The sequence below is a fragment of the Euwallacea similis genome, chromosome 6 (genome assembly GCF_039881205.1).
Source record: "Euwallacea similis isolate ESF13 chromosome 6, ESF131.1, whole genome shotgun sequence".
NCBI lineage: Eukaryota > Metazoa > Arthropoda > Insecta > Coleoptera > Curculionidae > Euwallacea > Euwallacea similis.
In genome coordinates, this window is record NC_089614.1 from 2,726,355 (window position 1) to 2,743,016 (window position 16,662).

The following is a 16,662-nucleotide window of genomic DNA, read 5'->3' on the forward strand; positions in this document are numbered from 1 at the left end:
CCCCGGCGAAAATTGCAGTTTTCCTAATCTCTTCAGATTGTTGAAGGTAACTCATAATAACCAAGCAATAATTCGAATTAGTACCGGTACTTATTCCATTAAGTAACTTCTTGTACATGTTATGGTGATAATCGAGATCGCACTATATTAAATCTAATAGTCCCAGTAAAATGCAGTTTTTTTCTTAACACCATCGAATAACCTAATGTGTGAATTAGGCACATAAATGCGATCGTGAAGATCTCGTAATAGGTTGTCGAAGCTGGATGAAGAAAGGCCGAATGTGGTCCACATATGTTTCCCGTCATTTCAGTGTTTTCACTTAAGGCAGGATACTCCAAATTCCATACAAGCTAAGCTAAAACATTCTCAGTTGAGCTTTGAGCTTTATTAGATTTTAGCATTGTTCCTGTAGCTGGAAATAGTGCCTCGTTGCGTTTAAAAGAGAGCGTTTCATAGGCGGGTGAGTGCTTTTTCAGGTACCTAATACCATTTTCATCCGAACCTAAAAGCTCTTTGATCTGTCTGGGTCTGCGTCAGGCATCTCGGACACCCATTACCTTAACGAAAAATTACGGGCGGGTACTCTCGGTGCTACTATAGTACTGTCGTACCGCACATAACCACAATCGGGCTCGGCCTGGAGTTCGAATTTTCCGTTGTAGTCTCAGTACTGATACTGAAATAACACATTAATAGTTTAACATGTAAAATATGCCTTTCCCTATATAGTGGGGTGATTGCTGTCGGTGGTTCTAACGTAAGAAAGTGTATGTGCTTGTAGGATCAAACATAAAGGAAGTGCTAACGAGAGGTAAATAACCTGATGTGTAAATAACCGATGATCAATGCAGATTAGTCGAACGCAATTGACATTTTAATTGACCGTTTTACAAAGATTAAATAGGAGTTATGAATAAAAGTGTTTCACTCATTTCTGTGTGCGTCGAGTAGATCGTAGAGAGAATTTAGGTGGTCCAAAATGGCATCCGCCATCTTGGTTGTATTAACTAACTCTGCAGTGTATCCCGCTTGATGTTTTCGACAAATTTTACGGAACCGCGATTTAAATGGGGGACCTGCATTTGCACACAAATCGATCCAGGACTAGCATTACGGTTTGCATTATGTCCCCATTTTAAAAATGATTTAAATCTGTGGATAAATTTTCATGATGCAAGTGGTGAAAAATAATAAAAAATCCGACACTGCACCCTTTATCTCAACCTTTGGGCCACCGACCCAAAATATCGTGACACATGACCTTATCAACGAAATTAATGACAAAGCTCCAGTTTCAACAGTCTTTTATCGAAACATGGTTTTGTATAAAATTTGTGGGATATTCTGCTCTGGCATGTTTTACGCCTTTACCCGATTTATTATTAGATTTTATTTAACGAAATTGGTGTAATGAAGATATAGAACCATTAAGAAATCAGTAAATGAAAATCGATACTGTTGTATAGTCGTAGATACCTGCAGATAAGTAGTTCCTACCATTCGTTCGACTACAAGGTAAGTAACTGTGCTTATTGAATTTCTCCGCTTTATTTTTATGTGAATTTTTATAAAAAGGGAAATATGTCTCCTTCAGCCTTTTTCAGGATTTCGACGACGTCATCGCACGCATTATAATAAATAAGTTGATAATTGTTTCTTACATGTAATCCGGCATTTGAACCTAAAAATGTGATCTCGATAAAGCTCGAATTGCTCGATAATGACGTAATTTTCGGGTTATCCGAAAGTCGGTTCAAAGATCTGGATTATGATAGAAACACACATGTTTTGACATTATTGAAAATGTAATTGTTATAAGAGACTTTTTCGTTCATTCGTGAGGCATAGAATCAGGACTGGGCGGCCATACAGGATGCTCATTTGAAAACTTACCACCCATACCTTTTCTTGATAACAGTAAAACAATTAAGAACAATCCCGAAACAGGTCAATCATGTTTTCTAGAGGGGCATTAAACTTAATTCTCTGAAGGCGAAACCCTAAATCCCAGAGACACACATATCTACAAAAATGTTAAATAAAAGTATTCTTATCCGACAGCATTTAAAACAATATATTTTTAGCGAAATCTCTCAACTATTATTATTGTTAGAATTGGATTATCTGTGACCGAATAACATACATTACAATTTTTTTAAGTAACTACTCTTGTATCACCAATTTCAAGTTTACCTTTTTTTTATGAGTTCTTTAGGCTAAAGTTATGAAATCGATGGCAATAAGAGCTCTCAAAAGTAATATTAGTTCGCATGAATTCGCACTAAGACCACCGTGATCTATTCCTTAGAAGCAATGATAGGAAAATAGTTAAAATGACAACTAATTTCAAATTTGAGAGTCTCATTTATCAACTACTTCAAAATTTAGCCTAAAAATGCTGCAGGGAAAAGATAAAGAAAAAGGTTTACCCAATTTACCAAATTTGAATAATAGTTGAGAAGTACAACTAAAAAAATACTTTTTCAAATGCCGAATCGAAAAATTATACTTTTCAATTTAGCATTTTTATAAATATGTCTATAAGATTTAGCCCTATGGAAAGTTAAGGTAATGCCATTGTTCACCCCCCTTGAAAGTATTATTGATACATTTTAGGATTTTTCTAAAATATTTTTTCGATCAGGAGAAAGCAAGGCTGGTATGTTTTTAAATGGACACCCTGTATACTAGTCCAATATAAAATAAATCAGCATGGGGAACTGCTAAACAATAATAGATACAAACTAGTTTAAATGGGGGAAAAGCTGCGCATTCAAGGCAGTCGTTTTACCTGTAAATTTTCGAAGTTCGTTTTTATTTTTCCCGAGTTGTGGTAAGAAAAAAATAAAAACTAAAACCGTTTTTTCATTTTACTTTTTAATAAGCCTCAACTTGATGGTCTCAGTTTCATTTTATGACTGAGCATAAGATTTCTTTTTTGAGACAAATAGTTCAAGTATGAAATTTTCATCGTTTACGCAGGGTAGGTACAATAAACATGAAGTAAGAAAAATAAAAAAATAGGAATTTACAAGTAAATCTATTATGCCGTTATTCCATTGATTGCACTTGATTATTGCAGATAGATAGAGAATGGAATTCAGCATAAACAGCCACAAAATAATTGAATAAATGAAGAAAATGAGATTTTAGAGAATTATATTGGATGTCACTTAGAATATGTTCGCATTCTCAAAAATTAAAAAACGTATCTAGAGGAAAGCAGAAGGAAGTCCCACCCTTAGAAATAATAATTCTCGTACGAACGAAAACAAGATCTGTAATATTTTGAAATTTTGCCCAGTTACAGAGAATATTACCTAAAATTTGCCCGCATCTTCAAAAATTGAAACAGGGCTTGAAGAAATAGCAAATAAATAGGTAAAAAAACTCATTAAACCTCCTTCTGCAGGTACGTAATTGCGCCGGATTCACCAGTGCTATTTCTGTAATTAAATTTGATTAACAAAATTTTAATTTATGTGTTATAATAATGCGATGTACGTATGAAAATTGCATATTGTTAATCACAGTTCATCTTTTCCAGATCTCAGTGTTTGGAGAACTGCCTTCGACAAAATTGATTCTTTACATGTGCTATTTTTGAACTCTCGTAACGAAAGAGTACCTTTTGGTAACCATATACATTAAGCTATATAATTTATTTTTAGTCACCAAAGAATCCTAAAATTAGAATCACGTGGTACGTAAACATAAATGGTCGGTTCTACCAAAATTTCGCATTACATAATTCCATACAGTTATAACTCTGATGTATGTCTTTTTGAGCCGCTCTATAAGAACCATAAAGCCGACAGATGGTTAAGTTTTCATTGTTGCGATAGAACAAGCAGCTGAAGAAAGTCGATAATTGCTTAGTTTATAGCCTTCAAGATGGAGGTCGTTAATGTTTGTTTTAATTAAACAACCAGCATAGATATGATTTCATTTCTGATGGTTATAATTTTCAAAGAACTACAGTCAAATTTAACTGTGACGGATAACTGCAATAAACACAGATGTATCATTCTTCCTTTTTGGCATTAATTCTTGTTATTCAAATTTCTATCCCGGTTTTAGTTGTTCCTGAGTACTCTAGTGGTTTTTTTTCGCCAAATGTCCAAACTGATTCAATTTTCTTGGAATTTATGTGATAAGTTTGATGTGATTGCCTTGGTCTAATTTCAAGATTAGATTATGTGTGCAGCTAAATTAAACAGTTTAATAATTCCTATATTTCCCATTAGTCGCAATAACATCTACAAAACCCATTAATAAAAACAATAGTAAAAAACCAATGATTCAGTAATACTTGAAAGAATCCATTCGTATCTATCTAGAACTTTCGACGTTACTGCACCACTTTTGCTAAACTAAACACTTTTTATTTTTACTTTGCTTATGCGTAAAAATGAAAACTTAGCACTTTGCATATTATTGTTGGTTCCATTATTTCTTATTAATTATTTTTTCGACATTAGTCCCATTTTTTCATCTATCATAAGTCGTCTTATCCTTTCAGAGGGGTCTTGTGACTACCTTCTCAATGATGTCTCGGCCCTGGACGCTCCTGATTTATTTTATGTTTTCCTGTAAGTTATATTTAGGCTATTTTAATCTATAAAAATAAGCTTTAATGATTCTATTTACAGCTGTATTCCTAGATGCACAGTACCTAAACAAGAGGCAGGAACGGATTAGATATTACCCCCTCAAAGGTAAGTAACATTGTAAGCATATAAGTCTTATCTATATAAGGCCGTGATAAAAGATAAGCTGACAATCAAAATATGAACGACGCTTGAACATTTTTAAAATGTTTATTCTATGTTCTTTTTTAAGGTATTCTACGCTTTTATCCTTATGTATTGAGAGTGCAAATTAATTCGGTCCGTTTTCAAAAGATATCTTCGGGCGCATGACTGGTTTATCATACCCGCCGATTTTAATGTTTTCAGAGAAATTAGGAATCTGACAATAATGCACAATTGATATCGCTCTGAGTTTCATGCATTAACCTTATTTTGTACTGTATTTAAACTGTCGAATTTTGTGTTAACTAAGCAGCATTTGCGGGAAGTTTTACTTTTCTGTTTTAATTGGAAAAAAGTGCATCTGAAGCCTATCGAATGCTTATGGAAGTTTATGGTGTTCTGATCCAACTGATAAATCATATAGGAAATGGTTTCGACGTTTCAAGGATGGTGATTTTAGCGTTGAAGACAAGCCTCGCTCTGGGCAGCCGAAACAATTCGAAGACGAAAAGTTAGAGGCATTACTCAATGAAGATCGGAGTTAAACGCAAGAGGAGCTTACAGAATCACTGGGAGTGACTCACCGAGCCGCCTCGGTACGATTGAAAGCAATAGGAATGATTCAAAAACAAGGAAGTTGGGTACCTTATGAATTGAAACTGAGAGACATTGAAAGGCGTTTTTTCGCAACTGATTCAAAGACAACGAAGAAAGGATTTTTTACATCGGATTGTGACTGGAGATGGGAAGTGGATCTTTTACGACAACTCTAAAGAGAAAAAATATTACACTAAGCCCGGTCATCAACCTCAACATCAACACCAAAGCCAAATATCCATGGTTCAAAGGTTATGCTCTGTATCTGATGGGACCAAAAGGGCGTTGTATACTATGAGCAACTTAAACTTGGCGATTCCATTACGGGAGATCAGTATCGGCTACAAATGATTCGTTTGAGCCGTGCACTACGAGAGAAACGGCCGGAATACGAGCAAAGACACGAGAAGGTTATTCTTCAGCACGGCAACGCTCGGCCACATGTCGTAAAAGTCGTAAAAAAAATATTTGGAAACGTTCAAATAGGATATTTTACCACATCCACCGTATTCTCCGGATGTTGCTCCTAGTGATTACTGGTTGTTCCGACGGATGCAGCATGATTTGACAGGTCACTGGTTCACTTCTTTCGTAGAAATCGAAAATTGGCTCCAAACTTGGATCAACTCAAAAGACGAATCATTTTTTCGAGATGGAAATCGAAAATTGCCTGAGAGATGGGAAAAAGTAGTAGCCAGCGATGGTCGATACTTTGATTGATCTGCTCATTAATTTTGTTTTAAAATAAATGCATTTTTACATGCAAAAACGGATCGAATTAATTTGCACTGCCAATAGATAGTTCGGTTATTTGATTACCATTTTTTCCAATAAATATAGCGATTTTTGTAAGGAAATTTTTTGCTCAACCCTAACAAAAAACCCTTTAACGAATTTCAATTCCAGTATAAATAGGAATAGGCAACTGCATTAAAGTCAGAGTGTGAATATTATATACTTTCATTAGTGCCTTTAAATTTCGTGCAAAGAGGAGACCAGTCACCGGAGCCTGATTACAGCCCAGATTTGTCAACAAACCCAGAGGTGCTGCACCCTTTTACTAAATTGCATTCCCAGGGTGGCACGCAACTAAGTGGTCAGTTTTTCACAAGGTCTGCCTCTCCCCTGTGTCCACTCCATGGTGTCGGTCTTTTATAATCTTTTTCTACACGTTAGTGAATTCTATAACTCACTAATAACGGAGGTTTTTCGTCCAGAGGTGTTGGTGTTTATAATATTATACTAAAAACGAAAATCGCTAACCGCTCCACCGAAGCCACGTATTGCGTTTAAGAGTGTTTTGCATAGGTTATGAGCCAAAACACCATCCATGTGAGCAAAGCTCATGTTATCCCGCCACTGGCAATTTGCTCATCGGCAGAGAAAGTCAGCTTTATTCTTCTTCAACTTGTGGGCTCCATGGACAGGAGCGTTACTGCATCGTCTCTCATTTGGATGAGGAGAGGAAAAAGTGTTTCTGGTGCGATTCCAGGCCTTCGACCAAACCAAATCCTCAATATAACCATAACATTAGCAACATTGTCTACAGGATGTACCCTGGGTGAGTTTGCCATCTTCATTATTGACTGCATTTCTATTTATCTCTCTTCAATTTTTTGGAAAAGGACACGAACGAAGTCATGGTGGCAATCAGAAAACGGCAAAGAAAAAGTGTTTATCCAGCTGGACTTAGAAGCGGAATTCCATTTCACTCATTTGATCATCACTTTCAAGACCTTTAGGCCCGCCGCCATGTTAATCGAACGTTCTTATGACTTCAAACAAACTTGGCAGGTAACTTTGATTTGATTATTTTTCTTTTGAAGCAAATACTAAACTGTTATTTAAGGTTTATCGCTACTTTGCTCACAACTGCACCGAAAGCTTCCCAAATGTCAAACAAGACCATCCAGGAAATTTGACAGATGTGGTTTGCGAATCCAGATATTCTGGACTAGCTCCCGCGACTGATGGCGAAGTAATATATAGGGTGTTGCCTCCTACTATGCCTGTTGATAATCCCTACTCTGAGCAAGTCCAGAATCTGCTGAAGATGACCAATCTGAGGATCAATTTTACGAAATTACATACACTAGGTGACGATCTACTGGATCAAAGGGAGGAAATTCAGGTAAGAGTTCTTATGGAACATATTGGTATAGAGTAAATCTAAAATGACGCCCGAGGTTTGCAGCATGGTTCATGCAAATACTTAAAAAATAACAGCTGTAAATAAAAAGGAAAAATTAGTTGAGATTAGTCGAAACTAGAGTCAAAATCGGCAAAAAAATTGGAAAAAGGGTTCATTGACGCGATGGTCAAAAGGCAAAAAAAGATTACTGCCTTGTTTGGGTTGTTAAAAAGTTGTCAAAGAGCGACTCAAAATGGGGAAAAGTTGCGATTAAGTCATACAAAAGTCAAATATGTTCAAATATTAGGGAAAGATAGAGCTGAAAAGAGGCTCAAATAGGGAAGTTAAATTTAGCCATGTATGGTAAATTATGAATACAGTTTAACGAACTTAAAAGCTTGTGTATATTAAGTTCGACGTCTATAACGACGAATCTATAACGGTTTTCCTAAGTAACCTTTTTTCTTAGGAAAAATATTACTATGCTATCTCTGATATGGTAGTCAGAGGGTCTTGCTCCTGCTATGGCCACGCTAACCGATGCCTTCCCCTAAAAGGCATCGAACCAAAGCCTGACATGGTTCATGGCCGTTGCGAATGCACGCACAACACCAAGGGCAGAAATTGCGAGAAGTGTGAAGATTTCTTTAATGATTTGCCATGGAGACCTGCCATCGGGAAACAGTCCAATGCCTGTAAAAGATGCAACTGCAACAATCATGCCACCAGCTGCCACTTTGACGCCGCTTTATTCGAGTCGAAAGGCCAAGTTAGCGGAGGAGTGTGCGATGGGTGCCAACATAACACTATGGGTTCTAACTGCGAACAATGCAAGCCCTTTTATTATAAAGACCCTGAGAGAGGCATTCAAGATCCGGAAGTGTGTAAATGTAAGTTGCTCAGTGTCCGCTCCCAATATATCCTAGTACGAATCATTATAATTACCTACTCATCAACCTTTTCATCATTAAACCTTGTTTTTCAGCTTGTGATTGCGATCCTAGCGGTTCCTTGGATGAGGGTATCTGCGACTCTATCACAGACTCAGTGAATAACCTAGTTGCAGGAAGTTGCCATTGCAAAACGAACGTGGAAGGACGTCGCTGCGATCAGTGCAAGAACGGTTTCTGGAATTTCACAGATGAGAATCCTGACGGGTGCCAGTCGTGTACCTGTAACACCTTGGGTACTGTCGACAATCAAGGGTGCAACGTTTACACTGGAGAATGCACTTGCAAACGATACGTTACTGGTAGAGACTGCTTCCAGTGTTTGCCTCAGTACTGGGGCTTGTCTGACAAACAAGACGGATGTCAGCCCTGTGACTGTGACGTCGGAGGTTCATATGACAATTTCTGCGATGTTATCACCGGCCAATGTAGGTGCAGAGATTACATGACTGGGAGAACGTGTGATGCTCCGAAGCAGCAATATTTTACTGCAAGCTTGGACTTTTTGCTGTATGAAGCTGAAGCCAGCAATACCAGCGGGCAGGTTGTTATTCGGGCACCTTACAAGGATGGCAGGGAAAATACGTGGACTGGAACTGGGTTGGTTAAAGTTTACGGAGGAGACTACATGGAAGTTTACGTAAACGAAATCAAGACTTCTATGCTCTATGACTTGATAATCCGATACGAGCCAACATCAACTGAAGGTATTGAAGATATTGAAGTGACAATCGTTAGACCAGATGGCGTTGACCCCAACGGCCTTTGCGCTGACACCAACGTAGAAGACGATAAGAGACGCTCCAGCTTACCAGCAACTCAAAGACAACAAACAGTTTATCCTCCCGTATGCCTGGAAGCTAACAAATTCTACGTCATTCGTATAGATTTTAGCACTAGCTACAATTATCCGACACCTCGACCCACTGCCTCAGTTTTAATCGACTCCATTTGGCTGAAACCGAGAATAGAAAGCATACCATTCTTTCACGGTACTGCAGGAACCGCTCGGCTCGATGAATTTAAACGGTACAACTGCGGCCAGCCTTGGATGTTTGAAAGAGGGGCCAATGTGCCAGAAGTTTGTAAAAAATACCACGGCAGTATTGGGGCTATAGTGTTCGACGGGGGCAACGCTTGCGATTGCGACCCTACTGGATCTACAAGTAAAATTTGCGTACCTCAAGGAGGTTACTGCCCGTGCAAGGAAAATGTAATTGGTAGAAGATGCGATCAGTGCGCGCCTGAAACATACGATTTTGGCCCGGAAGGTTGTAAGGCTTGCGATTGCAACAGCATCGGAGCTTTGGATAACTTCTGTAATGTCACTACCGGTCAGTGCAAATGTAAGGCTAACACTTACGGAAGAGAGTGCAATCAGTGCAGAGTCGGTTTTTGGAAGTAAGTAAGTAGAATTAAAAAATGCGAGATTAATATATATTTTCCTCATGTAGCTTCCCTAATTGTGAGAGATGCGAGTGCAACGGGCATGCAGATACATGCGATTCTAGAACAGGACGATGCATCAACTGTAGAGATAACATCATGGGAGAGCACTGCGAATCTTGTATTGAAGGATTTTACGGTAACCCAGTAATCGGCCAGGACATTCACTGTAGACCATGTCCGTGCCCAGGACTAGCAGGATCTAATCATTCCTTTGCAAATAGTTGCTACTTGGAATCTCAAATCAAAGATGTCGTTTGCATTTGCCAACAGGGCTATGCAGGTATTTGCACCAGTGTGACTCAGCATTAAAGATTCTCAATAACATATTCTAGGAACGAGATGTCAGACATGCGCAGACAATTATTTTGGCAATCCCGACGAGCCTGGCGGCTCATGCAAACCTTGTGACTGCAGTGATAAGATTGACCTTTCGCAGCAAGGAAACTGTGATCCACGTACTGGCAAATGTCTTAGATGTGTGGGAGATACAACAGGCGATCATTGTGAAGTTTGTAGAGATGGATTCTTTAGATACACCGACAATTCCCCTTGTCAAGGTAATCATAGGATCTATTAGTATCAAGATAGTAATTCACGAATAAGGGCTACTCCCTTTGTCCCAAAATAAGGTGTACATTTCTGCAAAAAAAAAAAAAAAAATTAGTGACGTTGCTTAAGAAGAAGCAGTTTTGATTATTTATTTCTCATTTCAAAATGAAATTATATAGAAAAACAAAAGCTAAGCGATATTTATAGATTATGATTTTTTTAATAACAATTCAAAACTTTTCAAACATTAATCCGATTTTGAGTGCGTCCCCTGTTAAGAAAGAAGTTGCTTTTTTACCACGAAAATTGAGTTGTTGCCTAGAAGAAATATCACATCAAAAAAATTGATTAAAAATGAAAGAAATCATGATTTACAAAGTTTGTTAAAATATGCCGATAAGTCAAATAAACTTTAACGCTATACAGTAAATAAAGTTGCGAAGAAATTTGCCGTTACGCCTCTGATCATACAAAAAATATGGCAAAAAGCAAAATTCTGATAGTAAAAATAATTGTGGTCAGAAACGCAAAGATTTTTCGGGAAACACAAAAAAAATCAAAACCGTTCATTTGAATCAGAGAGGTACTTTTCGCAGGTTAGCATGCGCAGTAGAGATATCAAGATCAACTTTATTCCATACATTTAAAGGAGCTAACCATTTTTAAATGGTATTTCATCTACAGTTAAACCTTTCTTGACTGACCAAAATAAGTTTGCCCGCTAAGAATATTGTATTTCGATGGTTAAACTCAATGGATGTTTCGAAGACTTTTTTAACTATATTCATATACACAAAAAATAATTTTTGTTTTACTCAAGAAAAATAGTTCTATTGTATCAGTCTGGCTAAAGAACTACCTAAAAGAACATATAAAAGTGAGCGATTGATAACAAAAATGATGTTCATGGCTGCAGTAGCAAGACCTCCATACGATGTCCATAGAAAACAATATTTTGACAAAAAATTGTGAATTTGGTCGTTCATTTTTACTGAAGAAGCGAAATGAAACAGTAAAAACCGTTCAAAAACAGTCTTGTTACCAAAAATAATAAATGCGTTAATACTGCAGAATGAAAAAAAATGATCTTGAAGAAAGTTATACCCGCAATTAAAGTCAAGCTTCCGACTTCTACATAAAAAACCAATTTATATACAGCAAGCTAATGCCAAGCCTCATTCATATAATGATGATAAAGAAGTTCTGTCTGAAAGATCTAGGAATGTTTGGAATATTAGAATCTGATCTCAACCACGAAATAACCCAGATTTGATCGCTTTAGATCTCGTTTTTTTTTTTAACTCAATTCAATCGCTTCATCAATATGAATCATCTCCGAAAGGCATTGAAGAGTTGATTGATTGCGTGCAATTGGCGTTCGATCGATTAGAAAAAGATCAACTGGAAAACATTTGATTAACTTTCCAAGATTGTATGGAGCAAATTAGGACGATTGGAGGTGGACACAATTATTCAATCCTTCATATGAGCAAAGCCAAATTTGCCGTGAAAGCAGACTTCCTGTATCGTCACATTGCACTGATAACGTTTTGGCAAATGCCCAAAATGTTGTCAGTGATGTTATTAATTAGGTTAATAAGAAAAATAATTTCTGTTTGTTCATTCTTTCGAAATTCTAATTAAAATGATCTGTTGAGACTTTTGTACATCTTATTTCGGAATATATTTGAATCAGAAATGTATATCTTGTTTCTGGACAAAAGAAGTATATTTTAAAATAATACTTACAGTGAAAAGGGTGTTGTGGCAAAAATTCGTTGCGGAAGGTGTAGACCGAGTAGGAATTTACGTCAAACGTGCATACTACTAGTATAAAATGTGAAAATACTTATTGTTTTGAGGCGATTTGAGAGTTTTGATCTTATGTTATTATATGAAAGTCTTATTTGGCGATCAAAAGTGAACCACCCAAAGAGATGTATGATACACAGGGGGCTCCCTACGTAATATGTCCCACATCCATCAACATATTGTTTTCACAAAAATATTACCATTTGGCTAAAATTATCGTATACAAACCTTGTTTTCGATATGCCTACAAGGTATCAAAGTTTTAATTATTTTTCCCAATTTTGCCTATAGCTCTCATCGTTTTTGGGAAAATTAATTCAAATTTTCACTTGAGAATGAGGATATTCATTTAGCTCTGCTTCACTAAACGCATCAAATGACTATTAGAATAGAATAATACTTTCCACAGCTTCAAATAATTTTTCCCCTCCCTCATTCACATCCAAATTACAAGAACACAATGGAATATAACAACAACTGTAATCACTTGACAAAATAAACGTATAACTGGTTTTGCTAGAGACTATAAAGGGTGTGATAGGTACAAAAAAAAATCGTGACGATAATCAAATTCGAAAATATGTGAGCTATTCCTCAGCTCCCCAGATTTTCCCAAGTGTAAAAACAACAAATGAAATATGCTTTATGGCTCAACATGTTTTCATTTATAGCATGTTTGTGCAATCCACTGGGAACCAACTTCACAGCCGGGGCCTGCAACCCCAATGGAGGACAATGCCAGTGCTATCCAAATGTTTCCGGAACACATTGCAATGAATGCGAACCCGATCACTGGAAGATTGCTAGTGGAAAAGGATGCGAGGCGTGTGATTGTGATGAATCTGGCTCTTTGAAGACTCAATGCAATTTGGTAAGTTCTTGTATAATTTTTAGTGTAACGTTACCTCAATTTGATGTATACAGTTTGATGGCCAATGCGAGTGCAAATCTGGATTTGGAGGCAGAAGATGTAACGAGTGCATGCCGACTTTCTGGGGAAATCCAAAAGTGGAGTGTTTACGTAAGGGAAAATCAAATGATCGCATTTAAAGTTAACGTTAAGGAATAATTTAAGGGTGCGAATGCAATGCAATGGGGGCTAAAAATGATCAGTGTAATATGAACACTGGAGCTTGCAATTGCCGAACAGGAGTTGGGGGATACAAATGCGAACGTTGCGAAAGAGGGTATATCGGCACTGTCCCTGATTGTTTCACTTGTGGAGAATGTTTCGATAATTGGGATTTAACGTTGCAGGAAAGCAAAAGTATGTTCCAATAGCTGTAATGTATTGTTTTAAAATTTTATTGGGTTTTCAGACGAAACCCTAGATATAATAAATCGTGCCGGAGACATAAAAAAAGTAGGAGCCACTGGTGCCTACGCCAAAGAATTCGATGACATGAAAGGGCATCTGGATGAAATTGAGATTCTTTTGAACAACACCAACGAAGTGGATGTAGATGAAATAGAAGACGGACTGAAAGTTTTGCGGAAACAAATAAATGAAACAGAAAATGAAAAGCTTAAAGCTCTCGACAACTCTCTCGCTGATATCAAGCAAACCATACTCCTTACAGATAGGAAAGTCAATAGCTTCAACGAAAGTATAGCAGAGCTGAGAAGACGAACTAAAGAACTAGAGGACAATGGCACAAAACTGCAGGAAGCCAACGTGCAAGGTGCCTTGACCCTTATTAACGAAGCTAAAAATAAAGCTGATCGAGCAGCTCATAAGGCAGCACATTCCAAATACGATGTTGATTACGCTGAAAACCAATGTAGAGCCACAGATACTTTCATAAATCAAACCATGGAAGCATATTTACGTCAATCGCAGGACAATGAGAATCAGCTTCAGAATATCCGAGAAAAACTGCAATCGTTGAACTCCCAGATTCCACACTTGAATGATTTGGTCTGCGACGGTGCTGGAGATCCTTGCAACGATATTTGCGGAGGTGCTAGTTGCAACAGTTGCGGAAACTCAATTTCATGTGAAGAAGGTGCTAAACAGTTAGCAGAAGCGGCTATTAATCTAGCTAAGAAAACAGAAACGTCTTTGAAAGAAAAGGAAACTAATGTCAACGATCTCATCCGTAACGTCTCCCAAATAAACACGAATGAAACAAGGAGAGCTGCTCAAGAAACTTACGACGCCATCAATAACATGTTGCTGGAATCTAACAGTTCCTTGAACAAAGTGGCTGTGGTGATGAAGGACATGCGTGACTTTATGGGGCAGAACAACACGAAACCTGAAGATGTTAAGAAACTGGCGGAAGAAGTGTTGAAAAAAGACGTCCATAAGAGCGAAGATGAAGTTAGGGAACTTGCTGATAATATTAGGAACGCTTTGCTGAAGTTAAAGAACACTGATCATATCATTGCCGAGACTAAGAACGATTTGGACAAGGTGAATCAGTTAAAGGAGAACGCCGAATTTGCCAAGTGAGTTTTGAACATTCCAATTGTATTTTTCCTCATTGTAGCTCTTTATACCTCTCAGGTCAAATGCTATTAAATTGCTGACGGATGCAGAAGCAGTAAACAAATCTTTGACTGAAACTCAGAAGGCACAAACTGAGGCTGAAAAGGCAATTGAAAAAGCTTTCCAGGATTATGAGGCCACCTTGAAAGTTCTAAATGACGTAAGTATTTAATTGTATTCAAGGGTGAATGTAACTTCTGGAACAATCAATGAATCAAATGTGACCGAACAAAATTAAAACATTCTAGTTGTTGATTTAAAAAAAAAATAACGTAGGTGAATTTCATTTACCTGTGCCGTTATCTACTATCAAGCAATGACGCCACACACTCTTCATTTTTTATACAGAAAACCCTGTATATAATTTCTTGTATATATATAGGGTGTTCCATTTAAGAGAATGATAAATAATGCAATAACTTCACAAGAAAAAACGACATAGGTAAATAAAGTTTGCTCACCGATACTATTTTTGCATTATATGCAATGTAAAGAACCAAAATGTTCTTTTCGTTCGCTGTATAGAGCCATAAAAACATGTTTCCACGGTATATTAGAGCAAAGTTCGATATTTTTCCAATGAAAATATTTTATTTTTAAACTCGAAATATGTTTAGTCTTTTAACTTTGTGGAGTGGACCAGCACCTATTTATTTCATTTAACTTTTTACGACTTTTATATATTTTTTACAAACAGTTTATTTTTCTCATATTATTGGCCACAAAGGAAGTTATTACTTGTTATTAATATTTAATAGGAACAGTCTTGGTTAAGCAAAGGGTTTAAAATTCCCATTTGAATAATTTCAGATCGGAAACAAAACAAATAAATCAGAAGGGAACGCCATAAAGCGCAAACTAGACGATTTAAAGAATAACATCACAGCTCTCCAAAAAAATATAACGGACAACGAAAATTCAGCAAACAGAACTATCGAAGAGTCTGTGAACACCCTTAAAAAAGCTGAGAAAACCAAGAGTGACTCTGAACAGTTACAGACCAAATACTCATCTGCCAAAGGGCGGCTAAACGCCACTTTGAATAAAGTGGACAAAACGAACGAGAGGGCTAAAAATTTATCTAAAAAAGCATTTGACATGGTTGCTAAAGTGAAGGAGAATAAGACGAAAATTCAGGAATTGGAGGAAAGTAACCAGGATGCAGATTTGCAAGGATTGGAGATGCAATTGAACGACCTTATTAAGCAAATGAACAATTATACAGCTAAGTTAGAGACGATGGTGCATCATTATAAGACGTGTTAGGACAGGCTATACCAACATACAGGAGGTGTTTTTTAGTGCTCCTAGAATCTGTACACCTAAACACTACCATTTCATCCGTGCAGTTTCTTTGTAAATAAAAAAGATTATGCAGAAAAATTATCCGCTGCTGTGATATGTATGGCAATAAAATTAAAGCTCCATTTTTTTTACCACTAATAAATTTTAGGATCTTGCCACCCCTGTATAAACATCTCTATGGTTCCTTCAGAACGGCCATTTAGAAAGTTTTACTTAAAGTTCGAACCGGCCCTGTAAATAAAGTAGGTAATTTATTAATTATATTCGTCATTAGGTCGTAATATCGATACATAATATCGAGTACCTAACATTTTAATTAAGGATGTTTGTAAATATTTCTTAAGATTTTTGCCTCACCCTCGGAAAAGTAAGACTGGAACTCAACTCACCCCTACAATTTACCTACATATATATTAGTGTCGTAGGTACTTATTCCCTTGGGTAACATAGTTTTACCGTTTTTTTGAATAATATTTGTTTACTTATCATTTAATACTCGGGTGCTTAAAATGTTACGCTAATTTGTAAATAGCAATAAATTATTACTAGAAAATTGGGATTTATTTACAAACGTGCTTAATTGTTATAATTTAAATTAATGTTATCCCCTCATTGACTACA

At 36.9% G+C, this 16,662-nt stretch overlaps 1 protein-coding gene across 4 annotated transcripts; it reads left to right on the forward strand.

Annotated features, from left to right (window-relative positions):
• Positions 1-27: 27 nt before the first annotated feature.
• On the forward strand, positions 28-16,594 carry LanB1 (laminin subunit beta-1). 4 transcript variants are annotated; one of them, XM_066390993.1, is made up of 17 exons: positions 28-46; positions 4,526-4,595; positions 4,656-4,721; positions 6,322-6,450; positions 6,663-6,915; positions 6,980-7,148; positions 7,204-7,485; positions 7,955-8,375; positions 8,471-9,836; positions 9,890-10,164; positions 10,217-10,441; positions 12,917-13,116; positions 13,170-13,266; positions 13,321-13,512; positions 13,565-14,696; positions 14,755-14,896; positions 15,547-16,594. In XM_066390993.1, exons 2-17 carry the CDS (start codon positions 4,550-4,552, stop codon positions 16,000-16,002), a joined length of 5,451 nt encoding a protein of 1,816 aa, XP_066247090.1. In that variant the 5' UTR covers positions 28-46; positions 4,526-4,549; the 3' UTR covers positions 16,003-16,594. The 4 variants fall into 4 exon arrangements, with proteins under 4 accessions (XP_066247090.1, XP_066247089.1, XP_066247088.1 ...); XM_066390992.1 differs by lacking the exon at positions 28-46 and adding an exon at positions 331-463; XM_066390991.1 differs by lacking the exon at positions 28-46 and adding an exon at positions 634-814.
• The last annotated feature ends 68 nt before the right edge of the window (positions 16,595-16,662 follow it).